At 55.1% G+C, this 23,053-nt stretch overlaps 1 protein-coding gene across 8 annotated transcripts in view; it reads left to right on the top strand.

Moving 5' to 3' along the window:
- RNF144A (ring finger protein 144A) overlaps positions 1 to 22,544 on the top strand; it is an 82,396-nt gene extending 59,852 nt beyond the window's left edge. For all 8 annotated transcript variants that reach the window (XM_066385865.1, XM_066385858.1, XM_066385861.1 and 5 more), the window contains 6 exons: positions 1,091 to 1,195; positions 1,324 to 1,384; positions 5,645 to 5,852; positions 8,896 to 9,043; positions 9,777 to 9,866; positions 18,419 to 22,544. In XM_066385865.1, coding sequence (XP_066241962.1) covers positions 1,091 to 1,195; positions 1,324 to 1,384; positions 5,645 to 5,852; positions 8,896 to 9,043; positions 9,777 to 9,866; positions 18,419 to 18,550 — 744 coding nt within the window. In that variant the 3' untranslated portion in view covers positions 18,551 to 22,544. The remainder of the gene's footprint in view (positions 1 to 1,090; positions 1,196 to 1,323; positions 1,385 to 5,644; positions 5,853 to 8,895; positions 9,044 to 9,776; positions 9,867 to 18,418) is intronic.
- The last annotated feature ends 509 nt before the right edge of the window (positions 22,545 to 23,053 follow it).

The following is a 23,053-nucleotide window of genomic DNA, read 5'->3' on the forward strand; positions in this document are numbered from 1 at the left end:
TTCGGTTCTCTGGGAGCTCTCTTTGTTTTTATTGGGTTGGCAAAATACAGATGACCCGAGGATATTTTAAGGGCAGTGTCACTGCCAGCAGCAGGAGCTCCGGCCAGATGGTAGACCCCAGCTGCAGTGCAGGGGCCTTGGCTCGTTGATGCCACCATTGCAGTGGACACACGGGGTCACAGCATTCTACCTGGTGCTCTTGGAGGAAGCTGCGGGCATTGGCTCCTTCTGCGGAGTCCTTTGGTTCTCTTTTTTTGTTTATTTTAAAGAAATTGTTATTTTAAGTCTTTAAAGAGTGACCCTGTTTGGCTTGAGAAAGAATGGCGAGAATCTCCCCTTTAGATAAAATATATGAATTATCGTTTGTATCATGAACATGAACTACCGGTTAAACAGCCTCATTGCCTCTGATAGGAAATTGGCCTCATGCTGCCCAGCTGACCTCTCCGACTAGCCTCAGACGCTGGGTGGTGCTCAGCCCTGCAAGGCTGCAGTGAGGACCCAGGGCAGGAGGGCTGGCGGCCACCCCACCCAGGCTCCCAGTGGGAGCATGGAGCTGGGCTTATACCTCTGAGCTCTGCCCTTGCTCAATGGGCTAGCTGGGTGACCTCTTTTTTTGGTGACTCCGTTTTTGCATCTGACAGATGGCAGGGTCATTCCATTCGATCCCGTCAGAATGTTGTGTAGGCCGTCGTGAAATGGACACACATGCCCTTGAACAGAGTGACCGCCGGCCCACCCCACCCTCCCCACCTGTCCCCTTGCTGGGAGACTTACTGGCCTCATCTCTGCTGAGGTTGTGAGCAGGGGCCCCTCCCGCAGCCTGAGTCTTGTGCACCAGCACGCAGTCCCTGGCTCAGAGGGGTACCCTGTCGATATTTGCTGAGTGAATAAAGCCTCTGCTTCAGTGGTAGCCACGGGCTCCACAGTGAACACACAACCCTGTGTTGGATTCATGGGCTGGATGGGTCTTTTTTTTTTTTAATTTTTTTAATTTTTTTTTTTATGCATTACAATTCCTTCAGCCTCAAGAGAGGACCAGGATTTATAGGCATTCTCTCTCTCTATCTTTTTTGTTTGTTTGTTTCAGTGCCTGAAACAGTATGTGGAGCTCTTGATCAAAGAAGGACTGGAAACTGCAATTAGCTGCCCAGATGCTGCGTGCCCGAAACGGGGCCACCTGCAGGAGCACGAGGCACGGACCCGGGAGCGGGCTGGGTTCTGTGACGGACCAGGGAGTCGTGGATCTGTGTGGGTTGAGCTTGCCCTGGGTTCTGGCCCTCAGCCTTCACACCCTGGTCTGTGTTTTTCTCTCTCCCCCAGATTGAGTGCATGGTTGCAGCTGAGATAATGCAAAGATATAAAAAGCTACAATTCGAAAGAGGTAGGTGTTCCGGCTTGTTAACCGGCAAGGATCCCTGTGACAGAAGTGGGTGACTTGGGGGCTGGCGTTTGGTCGACAGGCTTGGCCACCATTTGTCTATCCCGCCAGGAAGGGGAACATTGATGAGCATTCTGCAACTTGGCCGTCTTTCGGAGTTCTCGGGGGTGCCCCACGCTGGCGGGCCTGTGGGGGGGCTCCATGGGGCATCAGGAAGGACTCCTGAAACACGATCGTGTACAGGGACATGGGCTTATGCAGACGGCTTAAACAGAGGTAACCCTCCTGGAGCATTAGTCTTCAGCCAGGGGAGGCCCAGCTGTTTGAGGGCTGAACTCTTAGCCTGCACTGAGTGGGAGAGATGCAGAGAGGCGTGACAGGAAGGGCCGAGGCCGAGCGCAGGAGAAATGCGATCACTATCTGACCGCCACTGTCCAGCCCCGGCAGGCCCAGACTGCTAGGAGGTGCAGGGTGTCCTGGCTCGGTACGTTTACAGCAGCCCTCCAAAGCCATCTGTGTCTGCTAAACTGACCCCTCCAGAGGCTAACTGACTCACGCTGATTCCCATCGTTTGTGGGTGGTGAGGCGGGGTGGGGGCGTCCAGATTCCTTTCCCCTGTGTCCAGCACAGCCCTGCTGGCCGGCACCTGGCCCTCCTGGACTCGGGGTTTCTCCAGGACCAAGGCACAGAGCCTGAAGTGGAATGTGTACAGGGCAGCTGTGAAAAGGGATAACAAGATCTTTGAGATGACATTGTCAAGCGTCAGATGTCCAAATGTCGGGGCAGGACTGGCCCTTTGCTCTCGGACGTAGCAGGATGTTTCAAAGAGTCTGTGGATTCCATTGGCCTCGTGCACATATCTGTGTTCTGGGCCTCGGGTGCCTCTGATGGAGAGCAGGAGAAGGTTCACGTGGGTGACTCTCCTTACACAGAATTTGACTGAGAGCACACTGCATCCTATCATTTCCAGCTCAGCCTGTGGTCAGTGAAGTCCTCTCTCCTGACTTCCTGGATGGGCGGGGCCTCAGGTCCTCGCAACAGTGGGGGTTCTCTCCTGAGATGCAGACAGGAATGCATGCAGCATAGACCCGAGGGAAGGGTCAGGAGTCCCTCCTTTATCAGCTAAATGTGGGAAGTTTTTTTGTTCGTCTGTGTGCACGTGTTTTTCTTTTTTGTTTTAATTTAATTTTATTTATTATTTATTTTTAGATTTTATTTATTCATTTTAGAGAGAGGGTACAGAGAGAGAGAGAGAGAGAGAGAGAGAGAGAAAGGGGAGAGGGGCAAAAAGCATCAACTCCCATATGTGCCTTGACCAGGCAAGCCCAGGGGTTCAAACTAGCAACCTCAGCGTTCCAGGTCAATGCTTTATTCACTGCACCACCACAGGCCAGGCTGTTTTTTTTTGTTTTTTTTTTAAGGAAATGCTAAAGCTATTTCTTCTTGAGAATTACTTCTCAAAAAGGAAATCTGTAGCCAGCGTACAAGGAACACCTGTTTTGGATGTCACTGAAATGTCTTTCTGAGAGCTTGTTTATTTGAACAGCTGCCATCATGTGCCTTTGACCATATCTAACTCAGACACAACGCCTTCTGACACAGAAGGCAGTCTGTGGAGCTATAACATGGATTAATTTGAATATCTGAGACTTTGTGCTTCTCCTAAAAATGTTTTCCAGAGAGAATCTTGACAGAGACGTGGTGGTTATTTGGGCGGCAAGAAAGGGAATGTTCTGTGACATCAAGTTCAGTTTAAAAACCCAGCTGGGTACATGTTCCCACCTGATCATTGTAGCTGCTATTTCTTCTTTTGTAAGTTGTCTTTCCTCAAAGAAGATATTTTTTTGTCTTTCATATAAACACGAAGCCAGTTTGACTTAGGTTAAACAAATACATCTGTCAAAGCTATTACTTCCAAACGGTTTTGCTACCAAAAGCCAAAACAAATGGACTCAAACCTCATATGACGAAAGGCCTGTCTGGATAAAATGTTAAAATGTTGGCGCTAAGAAACACGGCTATTGATTATGGCCAGTCTCCGTGCGGGTGTCAAGGTACGAGCCGAAAGCAAGTCTTGACTTGTTCTGTCCTCTGGAAATGTCACTGGTGCAGGACGCCCTGGAAGCAGATGCAGATGGTGCTGTGGTTTTGGGGACATTTACCTCCCCAAATACGCTATGGTTGGTTTAGGTCACAAACGCCGCCTCCTTTTGGTCTAGAATGCCCCATCCCACGGAGAAGCCTTGATTTTAATGGAAACACCACTCCTCTAGAGGGGTCATTGGCAAGCAGGACGCCAGGCCAGGGTGTAGGGGACTTTTTTCTTTCTGGGCAGCTGCCTGCCCAGCTGGAGCGCCCTGAAGGTTTGCACCCAGGAGACCCGCGGAGTCTCATCGGGCAGAGCTAGGCTCACGCACCGCACACACCCCCGCAGGGAAGGCAGACAGCTGTGTTGGGAAGTTCTGCTAGGGACCCTGCAGGACTTTATTTCCTGAGCAGGTCATGGGGCACCTCCCTGCCAGCACTGAGACCTTCCTGGAACTCCGGCAGCACCCGGTGCCCAGCCTAGGCACCCTGCGCACCTGTCGTCTGTCCCCTCAGCTCGGACCAGCAGCAGGCAGCTGTTCACCATTCCCTGGAGGCAAAGGGACACCACCTCCTTGGATCCAACAGCCAGAAGCAGTCCTAGGAAAGCAACTGTGAAACCCTCCGCTGATGATCAGAGCTAACTTGACTCATTCACTCACTCTAGGGGACGTCCTGGTTTCACATTACTGCAAGGAAGATCAGTGAAAAGGTAGCAGACTGGCCCGCAGACTAATCCACGAAGTTTGATTAGTCTGCGGGCCGCACAAAATTGGTGGGTGGGCTGCGAGTTTGAGACCCCTGCGGTACACCTTATAGTATCAAGTTCTTCTAAATCTTCTGCCAGGCTAATGAGCTAGATCGTTTTAGGCCATTGATTAATTCCCCCCCCCCAAAAAAAAAAAAGAAGGCAAAGGAGGAAGTTTGATTAGATCAGGAGTTGGCCAACCATGATCAAATGGGTCAAATCCACGTGGCCTCTGTCCCAGTGTTGTTAATAAAGTTTTATTGGAACACCCATTTATGGATCAACATGACTGCCTTTGTGCTGCAGAGCTGAGCGGTTGGACAGAATTGGAATGGCCTTCGAAGGCTGGAGTACTCCCTGCGGGCCCCTTTGCAGAACAGGTTCACCAGCCCTTGTGGAGAAGACGCTGAGATCGTTTCTAAGCTTGTTCCTGGAGGGCTGAGTTTGGGTGCCCCATCTAACTGGGGACCAGGCGAGCCCACGTGTCCTGGGGCAACCCACTCAAGGCCACGTCCAGCCCCCCTGTGGGGACAAATCCCGTTTTTGATGTGGGTAAGCTGAAGTCTCCCTGCTGGTCACACGAACCGGAAGCCTGCGCAGCTGGCTTTCATTGCCATCCAAGTTCCCCCGGAGGAACGTGCTGTCTAGGGCTCCCTCCCGAGCCAGCCCTGCTGGGGAGCCAGGAAACCTGTGGCCACCTTGCCGGCCTGGGAGTGGCCCCGTGACGCTTCGGCGGAGCACCAGCATGTCCAGGTTTCCTGTGGGGCTCTCCCTCCCACGGCCCCCCGCCCAGCCACGGGGAATGCAGAGTCACCCCACACAAGGGTGACTGAGACAGGGGAGGGCACCTCGGGACCCGTTGTCTAAAGAGACGCGAGTTCTGAGCAGGAACGGGTGAGAAGAAGCGGCAGGCAGTCAGGGGACCCCGCTTTCCTCACTGACTCCCTGACGAATTTCATTCATTCCGGCTTAAGCAACAGGAGCTCCATGGGGTGGGAAGCGTGGGCAGAGTGGGAGTTCAGATTCAGGAGGGAGGCAGTCCCAGGTGGATGCACCTTTTGATGAGAAGAATTCGGCCTCCCTGCCTTCCTTCCATCCCTAAGCATTGTCCGAGGATGGGCTGCATGCCCCGCTCTGGGCGGCCAGGCTCAAGCCACAGGCCTGACTCGGGAAGCCGTGTCCTGAGGGGAGGCATACAGGGCAGGCGGTGTCTGGACTACAGTGTGTGTGATCTCAGAGGGGTCGTCTTGCTGGTCACGGGCATGCTGGGTGTGGGCAGCAGGGTCCCTGGAGTGCTCTGAGGCTGCTTGGAGTGGGGTCAGAGGTGGGCAGTGCCTTCTGGCTGTGAAACAGGTGAAACGCTCCGTCTGAGGCACCTGAGGCCCCTCGTCTGCAGAGCCTGACTTGTCCCTCTCATCCCTCTGTGCTAGAGGTGCTCCTGGACCCCTGCCGGACTTGGTGCCCAGCGTCCACCTGCCAGGCGGTATGCCAGCTCCAGGAGGTGGGGCTGCAGACCCCTCAGCTGGTGCAGTGCAAAGCCTGCGACGCGGAATTCTGCTCCGCCTGCAAAGCCAGCTGGCACCCCGGCCAAGGCTGCCAAGAGACCATGCCAGTCACCTTCCTCCCCGGGGAGACCAGGTAGGCTTGGTGCACGGGGGCATGGGCTCAGGGTTTGGAGAAGGAGGAGAGGAGGGGGGATTTCTCTTCAAAGGTGCCACGAGAGGACTTGGCTACACCCGATCGTCCCTTCTCTTGAGTCTCATTCACACCTGGGTTGGGTAGTTTGGTTATTGTTTATTTTTGAGACATGAGGATGGACCAGGCGCTGGGCAGCGTTATGGCAACACAAAGGTGGACCAGCCACCAACCATGTGGACAGTTCATTCCTGTGAAATGTTCTACGTCCTGATGTTCTCCCGAGACTCCATGGCTGAGGGTGCCCGGAAATGGGGGTACAGGAACAAGACGTGGTAGGTGGGCCATAGTTCTGAATCCCAGAAGGATCCAAAAAGGGAATAGGGTCAGTGACCTGTGCGTTCATTCCCTCCTGCCTCCCTTCTGTCTGCCCAGCTGGGTGCCATGTGGACATCACGGCACTATTCTCTATGCCTTGAAATTTGGTAGATTGAACCATACGAAGTTGACAATATTCATCTTTTTTTTTTTTTTCTTAAAATCCTGCCCTGGCATATGACTCCTAGCATTAGATAGAGTTGGCGCTGCCCCTGCTGAGACCACCTTTCTAGTTGACAGGCTCCCACCGTCCGCCTCAAAGTGCGGTCACCAGCTGGGCCTTCCTCCCAATTCTCCATTCCCCACCCCCACTTCCTGCAGCTGGGCCTACACAGAGACCCTCGGGGCGTCCCTGGGACCCCTTCCTTCTCTGTCCCATGTGCATGTTTGGGCCTGTGCCTGGATGCCCTTCTCTGCCCTCCTCCTGTTCCTGGTAGTCCCTGTTACCCCCGAAGCCTGGTACATGTCCCCTCCATCGTTCAGCTTCCTAGTTCCTGGGGCAGGGCTGGCGACCCTGCCCTCTGTGTTCCTGCTGGGAGATTGTCTGAGTTGATTACAGCCCCAGCCAGATTGTATTTAGTTCAGCTGTTTCCATGGCAGGCTCTCAGTGACGTCCAGCCTCCCCTGATTGAACGTTGTCACCCAGGTCTGGATGTGCAGCCAGCACACCCCCTCCTAGAGAGGTGTGCTAGTGCTCTCCTATTTTGCCACAATCCTCACCACTCCCTGGGTCTCCCTGGTCATCTGGTCATTTTTAACTGAAGAGTGCACTCGACTCTTTTCCCATAACAGAGTCAATCTCTTTCCAAAACAAAATTTCCCCTTTACACAGGTGACCAGGCAACATCTGGCCAGCTTTGCTCATGGGCCCTATGTCTGAGTCTTAAAGATGTTAGAACCTATAGACCAGGCATCCCCAAACTATGGCCCGCGGGCTGCATGCGGCCCCCTGAGGCCATTTATCCGGCCCCCGCCGCACTTCCAGAAGGGGCACCTCTTTCATTGGTGGTCAGTGAGAGGAGCACTGTATGTGGCAGCCCTCCAACGGTCTGAGGGACAGTGAACTGGCCCCCTGTGTAAAAAGTTTGGGGACCCCTGGTATAGATGGTGATGATGCTGTCAATGACTCCTATCTGCCTGCATAAATATGAGTTTATAGTAGTCATTTGAAATGTAATTCAGGTGCTGGAGAATGTTTGAAAACCAGTGTCCATGCCAGGTAAATTTCTAGGCCTGCCAGAGCGTACCAGCTCTGGCCTACGTGAACTGTTTCTGTTTGCAAATGTCTTCTGGGGAGATGTTCCCCACGAACGTCACCTCTGTGCATGGCATTTCCTTCAAAATCACTCACGGGTACCCATGAGAGGATGGCTCCATTACTTTAAGGTCTTACTAGCAAACCCAAACAATGCAACCCCCCCCCCCCCCATAGTCAACCTCAGTCCCTGGATTTGGTGCCTGAGGACTCGTGTCTCCTCAGGAGTCCACCGCGGGCATCTGTGCAGTGCTAGCCTGGGCCAGGTCCCCACGTGGTCGTGCCCACCTCTCAGCCATCTTTCTGACATTGACATGGCATGGGATGGACGTGGTGCCGTCGTCACGCCTGAATGTTCGTGACCTTCTCATGAGCAGCATGGAAAGCTGCTACTGGTTACCAGGCATCCCACACGCCAGACTCTGCACCCTGCGCTCTTCACACGTGACTTCTCTCACTCTCGCTCTGATGAGGAGACCGAGGCTCAGAGGGGTGCTTGCACGGTGACGAACCAGCACCTGACCCCAGGCTTGGAGTCACCGCACCAACCCCGGCAAACCTGCCTGCAATTCCCGGGAGGACCAGTCTATACAGATGAGAGGGCGAGTTCTACCTAAGCAATCAGCGCATGTTTGCAAAGTGCATAAAACTACCAGCCCTTTGGAAATTATGCAAGTAACGCGACTCAGGACACAAGCTTTGACCAGGATCGCATTGCTCAGATTCCTCCATTCCGGGCCTTTTGTCATGTTTTCTTTCGCTTGTGTATATCTCTATCTGAATTCAAAAGGTGAAGTGATGTTGCTCATTTCCCCCCAAATGGAACTGGCTCATTCACAAGTCTGTTTTTTTTGTGTGTGTGATTGTTTCCTGGCGTTTCCATTTCTTTGGTTTTAGCTCACTTAAGAACAAGCAACCTTGACACTGGCCAGTTGGCTCAGTGGTGGAGTGTCAGCCCAGTGTGTGGAAGTCCTGGGTTTGATTCCCAGCCAGGGCACACAAGAGAAGCCCCATCTGCTTCTCTACCCTTTCCCCTCTCCCTTCTCTCTCCCTCTCTCTCTTCCCCTCCTGCAGCCAAGGCTCCATTGAAGTGAGCTGGCCCTGAGCACCGCGGATGGCTCCATGGCCTCTGCCTCAGGTGCTAAAATAGCTCAGTTGTCAAGCAACGGAGCAGTGACCCCAGATGGGCAGAATATCGCCCCCTATTGGGCTTGCCAGGTGGATCCCGGTCAGGTGCATGCAGGAGTCTATCTCTCTGCCTCCCTGCTTCTCACTTAATGATGATGATAATAATAATAATAATAATAGAGAACAAGCAGCCTGGGTCCCTCCAAGTGAGCCCATGCTTCCAGCACAGGTGGTGGCAGCCCCAGGGTCCTGTGGGCGGGGCCCTAACTGAACTCCTCCCCGCAGTTTGGCTTTCAGACCAGAGGAGGACGACGCGCCCATCAAACGCTGCCCCAAGTGCAAGGTCTACATCGAGCGAGATGAGGGCTGTGCCCAGATGATGTGCAAGAACTGCAAGCACGCCTTCTGCTGGTACTGCCTCGAGTCCCTGGACGTGAGTGCCCCTGCCCTGAGCCCACCTCTGCCCTGGGCATCGAGGACCAGACCAGCCCTTTCCGTCGCTCGTTCAGGTCTGAGGTGCTGAGCACTGAACCGTGTCAGTGAGGGTGACCAGCAGCCAGTGGAGGTCATGGGGAGGCGGCTGGCGGTCCAGGTGGGTGGTGAGACTACCCCGCAGGAGGCCAGGCCTGGCTGTCGCCCTGAGAGTCAGAGGGAGCGACCGCCCATTTCTGGACAGTCAGAGAAGTTGGGGAGGCCAGCTCCCAGCCGGTCCTCCAGCAGGGAGGGTGCGGCACAGGTCTGAGTAGAGAAGAGCACGCCCAGGTCGGGTCCCACTTACGGTAGGCAGATGGCCAGAGAGAATGCAACCTTTGCATCCTGTAAAACCAGCCTGGACGCAAGGGAGACACAAAGACAGAGGGTCTCAAGGGACAGAGCCTAGCCTCTGGGAGGCAGGAACCTTTCATCTACTTGATCAGGACGCCGCATTGCACGAGTCTCTCTTTCCTCCAAAATCTGGAGTGCCGCTGAGCCCAGGGCTGCCTTCCTCAGGGGGGTGGCAGGTTGAGATCTGGGACAGACAGCCCCGGAGCGGCAGGGGTCCTACGTGGCAGAGGTTTGCTCTTGCTCCGTGGTCACACACTGTCTCTTGTCCCCACAAACTGTGGGTGTAAACCAGGAGCTCAGCCCAGAACTTGGGCACTGACCCCCTTTCTCTTCCCTTCCAGGATGACTTCCTCCTGATCCACTACGACAAAGGACCCTGCCGAAACAAGCTGGGCCACTCCAGGGCTTCTGTGATCTGGCACCGGACGCAGGTCGGGCAGCTCACCGGGGACTTTGATCTCGGGAAGAGAGCATGCGTGTGTGTGTGTGTGTGTGTGTGTGTGTGTGTGTAGACGCACATGCATGTGTGCGGTGGGTTGCCAGGAGACCTGCTGCTGGGTTGGAGTGTGCCCTACAGAGGACCAGAGCAGTACGTGCAGCCCGGTCTGTGGGACGCCATGGCAGCCTCTGCCCAGCACTGCAGCACCCGGAGAACGTGAACGTCGGACTTAAGAGGGCGCACCCTGACTGCGGTCTCGGTCGTGGTTCAGGCTTCAGCGGACACTCGCGGAGCCCTGGATGGGGGGCGTCTCAGAACAGAGGACGTGTGTGTGCCGTCATGGTGACCGAGGGCCTGTCATCCGCACTGGTTCATAGTTCTGTGCACTTGTGTCTCTGCTGTGTGCTGGACTCTGTCCTCCTCTGTGGAGCCCGTGGCCTGTTTCGGGACAGATGTTACACCAGCAACGTGTACTGTGGCCGCTCCGCTGTGGAGGTGATGGGCTGCAGGAGGGGTCTTACAGAGAGCGTGGTCAGGAAGGCCCACCAGAGGTGGTGCCCATGGCAGAGCCTGTATTGTGAGCTGACTGTGTGGGTGTGGGGACAGAGCAGAGGGGTCAGGCAGGCAGAGGGGACAAGGCAGAGAGGACAGGCAGGCAGAGGGGACAGGCAGGCAGAGGGGACAAGGCAGAGAGGACAGGCAAAGGTGACAGGCAGGCATAAGGGACAAAGCAGAGAGGACAGTCAGGCAGAGGGGACAGGCAGGCAGAGGAGACAAGACAGAGATTACAGGCAGGCAGAAGGGACAGTCAGGCAGAGAGGACAGTCAGGCAGAAGGGACAGTCAGGCAGAGGGGACAGTCAGGCAGAGGGGACAGTCAGGCAGAAGGGACAGTCAGGCAGAGAGGACAGTCAGGCAGAAGGGACAGTCAGGCAGAGGGGACAGTCAGGCAGAGGGGACAGTCAGACAGAGGGGACAGTCATGCAGAGGGGACAGTCAGGCAGAAGGGACAGTCAGGCAGAGGGGACAGTCAGGCAGAAGGGACAGTCAGGCAGAAGGGACAGTCAGGCAGAGAGGACAGTCAGGCAGAGGGGAAAGTCAGGCAGAAGGGACAGTCAGGCAGAGAGGACAGTCAGACAGAGGGGACAGTCAGGCAGAAGGGACAGTCAGGCAGAGAGGACAGTCAGGCAGAAGGGACAGTCAGGCAGAGAGGACAGTCAGGCAGAGAGGAGAGTCAGGCAGAGGGGACAGTCAGGCAGAGGGGACAGTCAGGCAGAGTGGACAGTCAGGCAGAGTGGACAGTCAGGCAGAGGGGACAGTCAGGCAGAGGGGACAATCAGGCAGAGTGGACAGTCAGGCAGAGGGGACAGTCAGGCAGAAGGGACAGTCAGGCAGAGTGGACAGTCAGGCAGAGGGGACAGTCAGGCAGAGTGGACAGTCAGGCAGAAGGGACAGTCAGGCAGAGGGGATAGTCAGGCAGAGAGGACAGTCAGGCAGAAGGGACAGTCAGGCAGAGGGGACAGTCAGGCAGAGGGGACAGTCAGGCAGAAGGGACAGTCAGGCAGAGGGGACAGTCAGGCAGAGGGGACAGTCAGGCAGAAGGGACAGTCAGGCAGAGAGGACAGTCAGGCAGAAGGGACAGTCAGGCAGAGAGGACAGTCAGGCAGAGAGGACAGTCAGGCAGAGAGGACAGTCAGGCAGAAGGGACAGTCAGGCAGAGAGGACAGTCAGGCAGAGAGGACAGTCAGGCAGAAGGGACAGTCAGGCAGAGAGGACAGTCAGGCAGAGAGGACAGTCAGGCAGAAGGGACAGTCAGACAGAGGGGACAGTCAGGCAGAAGGGACAGTCAGGCAGAGAGGACAGTCAGGCAGAAGGGACAGTCAGGCAGAGAGGACAGTCAGGCAGAGAGGACAGTCAGGCAGAAGGGACAGTCAGGCAGAGAGGACAGTCAGGCAGAAGGGACAGTCAGGCAGAGAGGTCAGGCAGAGAGGACAGTCAGGCAGAAGGGACAGTCAGGCAGAGAGGACAGTCAGGCAGAGAGGACAGTCAGGCAGAAGTGACAGTCAGGCAGAGGGGACAGTCAGGCAGAGAGGACAGTCAGGCAGAAGGGACAGTCAGGCAGAGAGGACAGTCAGGCAGAAGGGACAGTCAGGCAGAGGGGACAGTCAGGCAGAGGGGACAGTCAGGCAGAAGGGACAGTCAGGCAGAGGGGACAGTCAGGCAGAGGGGACAGTCAGACAGAGGGGACAGTCATGCAGAGGGGACAGTCAGGCAGAAGGGACAGTCAGGCAGAGGGGACAGTCAGGCAGAAGGGACAGTCAGGTAGAGAGGACAGTCAGGCAGAGGGGAAAGTCAGGCAGAAGGGACAGTCAGGCAGAGAGGACAGTCAGACAGAGGGGACAGTCAGGCAGAAGGGACAGTCAGGCAGAGAGGACAGTCAGGCAGAAGGGACAGTCAGGCAGAGAGGACAGTCAGGCAGAGAGGAGAGTCAGGCAGAGGGGACAGTCAGGCAGAGGGGACAGTCAGGCAGAGTGGACAGTCAGGCAGAGGGGACAGTCTGGCAGAGAGGACAGTCAGGCAGAGGGGACAGTCAGGCAGAGGGGACAATCAGGCAGAGTGGACAGTCAGGCAGAGGGGACAGTCAGGCAGAAGGGACAGTCAGGCAGAGTGGACAGTCAGGCAGAGGGGACAGTCAGGCAGAAGGGACAGTCAGGCAGAGTGGACAGTCAGGCAGAAGGGACAGTCAGGCAGAGGGGACAGTCAGGCAGAGAGGACAGTCAGGCAGAAGGGACAGTCAGGCAGAGGGGACAGTCAGGCAGAAGGGACAGTCAGGCAGAGGGGATAGTCAGGCAGAGAGGATAGTCAGGCAGAAGGGACAGTCAGGCAGAGGGGACAGTCAGGCAGAAGGGACAGTCAGGCAGAGAGGACAGTCAGGCAGAAGGGACAGTCAGGCAGAGAGGACAGTCAGGCAGAGAGGACAGTCAGGCAGAGAGGACAGTCAGGCAGAAGGGACAGTCAGGCAGAGAGGACAGTCAGGCAGAGAGGACAGTCAGGCAGAAGGGACAGTCAGGCAGAGGGGACAGTCAGGCAGAGAGGACAGTCAGGCAGAAGGGACAGTCAGGCAGAGAGGACAGTCAGGAAGAGAGGACAGTCAGGCAGAAGGGACAGTCAGGCAGAGAGGACAGTCAGGCAGAAGGGACAGTCAGGCAGAGAGGACAGTCAGGCAGAAGGGACAGTCAGGCAGAGAGGACAGTCAGGCAGAGAGGACAGTCAGGCAGAAGGGACAGTCAGGCAGAGAGGACAGTCAGGCAGAGAGGACAGTCAGGCAGAAGGGACAGTCAGGCAGAGGGGACAGTCAGGCAGAGAGGACAGTCAGGCAGAAGGGACAGTCAGGCAGAGAGGACAGTCAGGCAGAAGGGACAGTCAGGCAGAGGGGACAGTCAGGCAGAAGGGACAGTCAGGCAGAGAGGACAGTCAGGCAGAGAGGACAGTCAGGCAGAAGGGACAGTCAGGCAGAGAGGACAGTCAGGCAGAGAGGACAGTCAGGCAGAAGGGACAGTCAGACAGAGGGGACAGTCAGGCAGAGAGGACAGTCAGGCAGAGGGGACAGTCAGGCAGAGGGGACAGTCAGGCAGAAGGGACAGTCAGGCAGAGAGGACAGTCAGGCAGAGAGGAGAGTCAGGCAGAGGGGACAGTCAGGCAGAGAGGACAGTCAAGCAGAAGGGACAGTCAGGCAGAAGGGACAGTCAGGCAGAGAGGACAGTCAAGCAGAAGGGACAGTCAGGCAGAAGGGACAGTCAGGCAGAGTGGACAGTCAGGCAGAGGGCAGGGCTCAGGCAGCAGGAACAGCGATGGTTTGATATGTGGAATGGTGGGTGAAAGGTCCCTGGATCAGAGCAGGAGAGAGGTAGGAATGATCAGGGATGACCTCAGAGCCAGACCCCATGGGCCTCAGGGCAGGGTGGGACGTCTGGTATTCACTCCCAGTAAAGCAGGATGCACAGAGGGACCTGTGGGAGGTCCTGAGTTGGGGAAGAGGCCAACAGGACTCATCACAGGCCTGTCACCCCACCTGGGAGATACAGAAATGTGTTCCCAGGGCAGGTGTGTGAGAACGTATAACGTTCCGCCCACAAGTGTGCATCCTCGATGACCCACTGCAGACCCCGTAGCCAACCCTATGAGTCCCTGCAGGGCCCAGGAGCGTCCCCTGTAACGGTTGGCAGTATTGGCTTAGCAGGCAGGAAGCTCTTCACTACAACCCTCACTCACGCACCTGGTGGGGGGGACACAGCTGCGGACAGTGGGTCAACAGGGAATGGGGGCTGCATTCCCAAGGACCCTTTAGAAACGGGCGGGGTCAGCTGGCGATGGCCACACGGTCTGGAACCACTAGACACCACTGAATCGTGCACGTGATCTGGTGACGTGTCAGGTGTGTGCATGAGAGCTCCATAAAGCTATTGTAGAAAAACCAAGCCGAACAGATCGTCGTCCAGATGCAGCCCTAGGGCTGGAGAGTTGATTTTAGTTCCCTTCCTGTTTTGTTCTTGCAACCTGCCCTGTCCTGCCCCCCCCCCCCCCAATATACACACAGACAGACCGAGGTCACAGGCACTGCCCTCCAGCATCCATGGGCCCATCGCTAAAGGTCTGCAGGCGTGGGGTCATGGGCTCTCCCTGGGGAGTGCGTCTCTGTCTGCCGAGCTCGGCCTGCTCAGACCTCTGCGTACTCAGAACTTGTCCCTGAATACAGTGCCCTGGGACTCCCAGCGTTTCAGGACTGTGATTGGTGGCCTTCCGTAGTCTGCCGATGTCACAAGGTTCCTCCTCCCCAGCTGTGCCTGCCTTTAGACGCTGGAAGTGAGGGAAGAGCGTTTGAAGCAACGGTGGAGACTTTCAGTGCCCTTCCTTGCCATTAGTGCAGGCTGCCTTCCATGTTCTTGTCGGAGTAAAAAGATCATACCATGTGCCTTCACCTTGCTCGCTCCCAAACAGACTTCCCCAGTGAGCTAAGCAGACCGCCAACCAATGGAAAAGGTCTGTCTGTCACAACAAGGTTTTGTACTATTTTATTTTGTCCCCCACAGGGCGACTGTGTGACTCAGTGTGGCAGGTCTCTTGCTGAGACGGTGTTTTAGAAAGTAGTCCGGCTGTGGAGAGAGGTCTTATTTATGACTCACCGTTGTCTGGGGCTGTGCGTCCCGGGTGCCGATGGCCGAGCCCTTTCATCTGACCTCTGCCCATTCCCCTGACACACGATTGCTGTGACGTGGCCGCCTGGCCCTTTCCACGGCTGTTCCAGAAATCAGCCGTCGGGTGTAAGAGATAAAAAGGATGTTTCTATTTTTACTGGAGTCCATCTGCTGCCTGAGCAGGGGGAGTCCTACCCACTGGTCTGCCTGTTCTTCTGAGCATGGAACAGAGGCTTTGAACCTTAAACTCACTTCGCAATAAAGGAGGGGGGGCTCGCTTTTAGCCAATGAGTGGCGTTTCTGTATTCACACACCCGTAGACATGTGCCTACTGCTGCCCCCAAGGCTGAGCTGAAGGGGGCAGGGAGGTAGTGTGCATGTCTGCCTCCCCACCCAACAGGAGTGCCTGTTCTCTAGAGGACAGTCCCGTGGTCTCCTCGTCCTGACAGTTCAGAACAGCGGATGCCCACTAAGCAGAGTGGGTGAGGGAGAGGAGGTGGGTGCGGTCAGGGTCAACAGGCAGTCGGTTAAAGAGGGCACGCGGCTGGCACTGCGATCTCATTTAACCCCCCCTCCCCGCCTCAGAACACACATCCAGCTGTGCGATTCCACTAAACAGCTGCCTGCCACATGGGGCATCCAGCTGTGCGATTCCACTAAACAGCTTCCTGCCACACGGGGGGAGGAGGCAAAGGCAGGGTCTAGTCTAGGGTTGGCTCCTTCCCGCGATGGCTGTTTCCAGCTGCCCACGTGATGTCACCACGGGGAGAACCAGTAAGAGACTCGCATAGGGTCCCTTGCCCCAGTCCCTGTCCCTGTCCCCATCCGGGCTGCACCCTAGCCTGGGAGTGCTCTGCCAACATCAATGCCAAGTTCGAATGCCAAGTTTCGGTGACTGAAAGGTGTTCCGTCCACCTCACCACGTCTTTGACTTTGCCGTCGTTTCCAAGTCCTGGAACGGGTTTCATTGCAGAACTTCTTGGGCCAGATGGTTCAGCACATGCCCATTCCATTTCCGCTGTGTCAGCCTACAAATGGGCACGTATTGTGGGAGAGGTGCTGGGCCGCGCAGGGGCGCATGATGGCCACACGCGTGTGTTCTGCTCTGCAGGGGTGCCCCCGCCCCATGTGGGAGGCTCAGTGTGGGTGCTTACCTAACCTAACCGTCCCTCTAGGTCAGGGCTTGGAGGTGTGGATGGTTCTCTGGGGTACCACCACTCCCTCGGAAGCCTGGGGTCATTTCCCCCTCTGTCCCCCCCAGAACGTGGTCTGTGCCTGACTGGTTTGTAACACGCTCACTGACTGGTGATTCTTGTTTTGTGATATTTGCTTCCCGTCTCCTCCTTTGCTGCTGGCCGCCTTCCTCCTGCCTTATCCGCCTCCTCCTACCACCAATTGGCAAGCAAGGGGGTAACCCAGCTCATTAAATGGCTCGCATATAAGAGACCAAGTAGACAAAGAAGGCAAGTAACAGGCCAAGAATGTGAGCATTTGGTCATGATTTGGGTACCTTTTGAGTCTCTGGCCCCTTCCAGGTGACAGGGGCTTCCAAGTAGTTGAGATTGCTCAAGAGCGCCCCTGGTGAACTAACACTGTTCTGCATGTTTTCACGTTTTCTGAAATAAATGTGCCTGTGATTCTGACAAGGCGTGATCTGAACTCACATCCTGTAATACCCCCCGTTGATACTTAGACCAAAGGAACACGTGGATTCTCAGCCTCAGCACAGTCTCATCCACCGGTACGACGTAATATGCATGTGTGTGCTGGCGATGGTCTTCAGGCAGAAATCTGAGTCAGGGTCTGTGTTCTTTCACACGTCTGGGATGCTTCCCGTGCCACAGTCTTTCAGAGCTCAGCACCGTCCTTAGCGGTCTTGTTCCTCTGTTTGTTTATTTTATAGTTGAGAAAACTGAGGCCCAGAGAAGAGTCAGTCAACCCTGTTAGAATCAGAACCGTTGTTAGGCGGTGTAACAATCCCTTGGAGCACTAGGTGGGGATGTGACACCGTCTTCAGATCTCTATCCTGAGCTCTCTGCTGCTGGTGGAGGGGCCCTGCCTACAAGCAGAGTTCTCTGCTCGTCTGACCAGCCTCACTGCCCAGTTTGAATGATGTGTCTACCTTGGAGGGTTATTCTTTTCAGCATGTACTCATACCTAGGGGTAAACACAGGTGTTAGAAACACAATGAAAATGGGCTGGTTTTTCCAATCCAGGAATAGCACAGGCCTGGTCCCTCCCTCCCACACCATGCCTGTGCCTCTCCTAGTCTCCTATCTGGAATGCTTTACCCAGTCTTCTCATCTCCCTTTGAAAACCACCCTTCTCCCCACGGCTCCCTTTGCACTCAGAACCCGCTGGCAAGTTGGGTTAGTTGCATTGTTGTAGTTGATTACTTTGTGGTCTCTTTCCACCAGCCTGGCTGCTGCTTGGGGTCCAAGAACTGAAGTGCCTCTGTGTTGGCAACACTTAGTCCAGTGTCCAGCTCAGGGGCAGCTTGTGGGCTAATTGGATGTACAAAAGGATGGATGTTTGGGTGCTCAGATGGAAAGAGGGAGGGGAAGAGACATAAAAATAAGAAAAAAAGAAAAGGAGAAATGGAAGGAGGGAGTGGAAGAAAGTAAAGGGAAGGAAATATGAGTGGATAATGGATGGAAGGATGGATGGCTGGATGATGGATGGATGAATGTATGGATGGATGATGGATGGATATGGATAGGTGGAAGGATGGATGGATGAGTGGGTGGATAGATGATGGATGGGTAGATGTTGCATGGATAATGGATGGATGGATGGGTAGATGGATGGATGGATGAATGGATGGTTAGTTGGGTGGGTGGATGGATGGATGGATGATGGATGAATGAATGGATGAATGTATGGATGGATGATGGATGGGTGGATGTTGCATGGATAATGGATGGATGGGTGAATAGATGGTTGGGTGGGTGGATGAGTAGATGGATGGATGACTATGGATGGATGATGGATGGGTAGATGGTGCATGGATAATGGATGGATGGATGGATGGATGGATGGATAAGTAGATGAGTGGATGGATGGATGGATGGATGAAAAGATAGATGGATAACTCTATGGATGGATGATAGATGGGTGGATATTGCATGGATGGTTGGATGAGTAGATAAATGGGTAAGTGGATGGATGGATAGATGGATGGTTGGGTGGATGGATGGATGTTGCATGGATAATGGATGTGTGAATAGTTGAATGGGAGGATAAAGTGTGGGTGGATGATGGATGAATGTGAGCGTTGTATGGTTTATACTTTAGCTATGGCACCTACAGACCAGCTCCCTTATGCTCTACCTTGTGTTTCCTTCCTGTAGGTCGTGGGCATTTTTGCTGGATTTGGGCTCCTGCTCTTGGTCGCCTCGCCTTTCCTGCTCTTGGCCACCCCGTTTGTACTTTGCTGCAAGTGCAAGTGCAGTAAAGGCGATGATGACCCACTACCCACCTAGAGGAAGGCGCGGCGCTGGACCCAGACCCTGCCTCTCTGGGAAGTGTGGCTCCCCCCACCCTCCCCACTGTCCCCCTCTCCCTAAACATCTTTCTTGCCTTATGTGCCCCGCTGAGCCTCATGGTGTCACGCTGGATGCCTTGACTTCAGGGACTGACGTCAGAACGTCCGCTGGGGCCCCAGTGGCGTCACCGAGGCCTGGGGGCAGGCAGGGCCGACTGGGCAGGACATGTCCCCGCAGATGCGGTCCTCTCAGACTGGCAGGGGGAGGTGCTGCAGCACCCACAGTGGGCCGTTCCCTCCCGTGGCGATGACCAGGCACGTCTGGCAAGTGTGTAAAAGACCTCATCCTGCCGAGGGAGGTCGCTGTCTCCTTGACTTCAGGGCAGCGCCCTGTTGCCCAGTAAAGTCTTTTAAGGATGGCCGCTCAGTTCCAACAGAATCCGATTATTCTGACCGGGGGAAAGCACTCTTGTTTATGACAACTGTTTTATATTATTATTATTATTACTAATGTCATTTTAGTAAAATCCTTTTAAAAGGCATCTCTCCACCTCCTTCCCACCCCCCTGCAAGGGAGTCGTGAAAAAAATCAACAAGGTGCATCTAAACCATCCTATGCCTTTCTCGAAACGTGCATTTTTTTCAGAAGTTATTGTGAAAACGACCGTTCTGTCTCGGCCACTTTTCAGGAGATTTGGAAAGCCTTACGTACGCTTTGTGTTTGTTTTTTCTTTTTTTCTTCTTTTCTCCTGAAACATGTCCCGCCTCTGTGACCGCCGTAGCTGTGCACTGTTACCCACATGATTCGGTGGCATCACCTTCCTTGGAAAGTATCGGGACGTTCGAAGGAGCATCGCCACCCCGGAATGGTTATTTCGTTCCTTCTCTCTCTGGGGAGTCAGTGCAGCTCACAGGAACCAGAGGTTTTGCTCAGAAATATTTTTTTGCCAGGAGTCACTGCGATCTGGCCACGGGCCTCTGTCCCCTCCAGGAGATCGTGGGTGGAGAACAGGACCCTCGGTCCTCAGAGGTGGCCAGGGCAGCACTCCCTGGGCTCCTGTGGTTTTTCCCATGACCTGTGGTAGACGAACGGCTCCCCCTTGCAGAGCTCCGAGTCCTAATGCTCACGCACCTGCTGGAAGCCCATTCATCTCAGGGGGCTATTCTCGTCAGGGATTGCGCCCCTCTGTCTTCTCTAAACTGCACTCTGTGGCTGTCCACCGTCACGGCAGAATGTGTGGGCCAGTGAGGCACGTGCCACCCCCTCGCTTCACTCTGAGAACTGGGGGACATGTCGTCTTCACCGAGAGGTGACGTTCACAGGGCTTTCAAGGCGTGAACTGAGTCCATCGAACTTGGGGACTTCTGAGACCAGGGACGGCTTACAGAGGAGCTTCCTCAGACGTAGGCAGCATCCACAGAGGACTAGCTGGCAGCAGGAGTCTACCTGTGATATCGGTTGCTTGCTTGTTGGGAGCACATGGGGGGCGTTATAGATTTCATTTCCATACGGAGGGTCATCTCAGGTCCTGGGTCACCCCCACCATGTAGAAGTATCTCCTTTATTTCTGACCGTCTGATAGGCTAGACGAAACAAGATCACCTCCCTCAGCACCTCTAGTATTTATTATTATTATTATTTTATAAAACAGAAGCTATATAGGAAATCCATCTGTGTCAAAAATGTTCCTTATGATTATAGTTAAAAAAAAACTTCAGCAACTACACGAGAACATCTTTTGGGGTGCCACCCGGGCAGTGAGTTCTCTGTAGCTACCGATGGTGTGATAGGGTCAGGGGGTCACATGAACTTTCTGAGAGGGGAACAAGGCCACCAGACCCAAGGGTGAAGGTGGCAGCCTGAGCTCGAGGTCTCAGCGCAAGATGTGAGGATGCTCTTCCGTGGCCATTGCCTGACGACTGGGCATGGGAGACAGCAGACTCGTGGCTGTGCATCCATGGTCCCTGGGGCGGGCTGGCACCCCATCCTATCTGACTGGCCTCTTTCTGCTCCATAAGGTGACCCCCCCACCCTGTCCTTTGGGGTGGGGGCTGGAGTCCCAGAGCTGACATTCCCTGGGCAAGAGCTTTAGTCTCTTTCATCCTAGTGGGTCGGACTGTCCATCTGTCTCAGAGGAGTTCGTAGCCCTGCCTATCCTGTGCCTTCACCGCTGACACATTTCACAGGCCTGTGGATAGACCCCAGCAGGGACCATGGAGTTTGGGGGCTGGCTGGGGCCACAGTGGCACCTGCTTCTTACTCTGAGCTTTTGCATCAAGCACGCCTCAGCTTTCTTCAGTGACAGCAAAACAGTTGACGTCTGTTACCGAGAAAGGTGCCCACAGGGCCACCATGAGGGCCCTACGACACCTGGCATTTCTCCTCCCCCTGTTCCGACAGGAGTCCCCTGCCCGCCGTCCGTGGGGATGCGGTATTATTGCCCAGGCCTGATGTGAAGCGTAAACGGGATGTGGGGCATATCCCACGTTTGGATGGTAACTTCGCCGTCCGTCCCGGTTAAACCTGGGGAGTTCACTTTGTGGGGGGAATCCTTTCTGTCTTCAGCACAGTTTGTCTTAAGGGACAATGACATTCACTTTCCCGGATGGTTTCCACGCTGACCCTCTGGAAGCACATGCATGTTGATGCATGTAGGGGCCTTGATCTCCTAGGGAGGAGGGCAGCTGAGCCCTCCAGACCTACCAGGGCCAGCAATGGAGGGCCCAGGGAACCCCTCTGTTCTCTGAGTCTCCCTGGATGCCAACCGCGCCGCGAGGTTGGCCGGGCCGGGCCTGGGCACTCCAGCTGGCTCTGCCATTGTCGTGGGAGGCCAGGGCCTTCAGGGAAGGTGGCTCTGCGGGTGCTCACATGGCAGAGACTGAGTTGGGATCGAGGGTGGACAGAACCTTCGGTGGCACGGAATTCTGTCCCTGCCAGTCCTTCCTCAGCCCCCGGGGCAGCTGCTGGAACCCACACTGGCCGCTCTGGCACCGTCCCTCGAAGGGTAAGAGTTCTCTTTCCCGCACGTCTGTCCATAATACCGACTTGGTGACCCGGCCAGTTCCTGGTGAGAGTCCAAGGCTCACGTGGAAAGGGGCTATCAGAGAGGCAAGAAACCCCTCACAGGAGTTTACCTGTCTTCCCCTGAATTACCAACGTGACGATCCTGCAAGACCAGGAGAGGACATCTTCCCTTGGTAATCGTTAAAGCGTCGGGGATCGGCGACAACCATTGCAAGCTCCTTTGTACAGCTCAGATTAGTAATAGCCTTGTGTGTATACATATAATAGACATCATAGTGAGTTCAGCACAGGAGAACATGTTGCATGTGTGAATGCTTCATGAAGGTCTCACTTAAATAAAAAGATACCAAAGCTTGTTTATTCCTTATCACGCACCCGAACCCCCAGGGAAACACCAGGAGATAAGGACAGATGTCACCAAAAATGCCCACAAACTGGGCATGGGGAGCCTGCGTTAACTGAGCACTGTGGGTTCCTCGCAACCGGGAGCGCGTGCGGCCTGGGGAGGTCAAGCCCACGGTCCCCTGGCCCCCCACCCCGTCTGTGCCGTCCTGTCTTCCATGGGGTCCGGGAGCCCTTGGGCAGGGCGGGTGCCCGCCACATGCCGACATCCCCTCCCTTCTTTGCCCATTTTGCCATTGGAGGTGGTGGGGGGCTGTCTTTTGGTCACGTATAGAAGCATGCATGAGCGAGTCACACCCTTGTCCACGTGACATATTTGACAAGCGGCAGCGACACAGAGTCGCGTCGGGTCTGTGTTTTCCGAAATGCCTGCGTTTTGTGCCACGAACACTGTGCTGTACAGAAGAGATGTCTGAATGCCTTTCTGCGTGATGTTTTTGTACTTCGGAATCTTCCGGAAAAGTGTGATTTGTACTTTCAATACGTATTTTAAGTGGACCGTGTGTTATGTACTTTGTCTCCCCCTGCGGAAGAGATTTTTTTTTTTTTTGATATGTTGGCTGGAATACAGGTTACTTTTCTAAAACTTACCTGGCGGCTTCCTTTGTATGCTCAGCACTGTCTGCGGGTGGCTGACCCGGATCAGAGAAGTCGGGAGGGTTGGAGGTGGAAGGGAGACCCAGCAGGGTGGGGAGGGGTGAGGGAGGGGAAGGGAGAAGGTCGACACCTGACCCTGCTGGCAGAACCGAAGAGGTGGTTTTAATGTGGCGCGTGCCAGGTGTGTACCTCGGGCCCGCAAAACCCCAACTTGACACTTTTTTCTAATGAAAGGGGTCCAATATATTCTTCTGTGCCCGGGGCCTCAACTGACCTTCATCCGGCTCTGGAAAGCAGCTTCTGTGTCCTGGCATCCTGAGTTTTTCCCTCCCAGGTGCCCCTTCACCAGAGTGAGCTGGGTCCTGCTACGTCCACACCCGCACGCCTTTCCTGTCTTCACCTGGCGGTGCCAGTGTCAGACCACATCCCACAGCGGGGACTCTGCCTCCCGCCATGATTACAAGCGCTTGTACACCC

Source organism: Saccopteryx leptura, chromosome 5 (genome assembly GCF_036850995.1).
Source record: "Saccopteryx leptura isolate mSacLep1 chromosome 5, mSacLep1_pri_phased_curated, whole genome shotgun sequence".
In the NCBI taxonomy this organism is placed as follows: domain Eukaryota; kingdom Metazoa; phylum Chordata; class Mammalia; order Chiroptera; family Emballonuridae; genus Saccopteryx; species Saccopteryx leptura.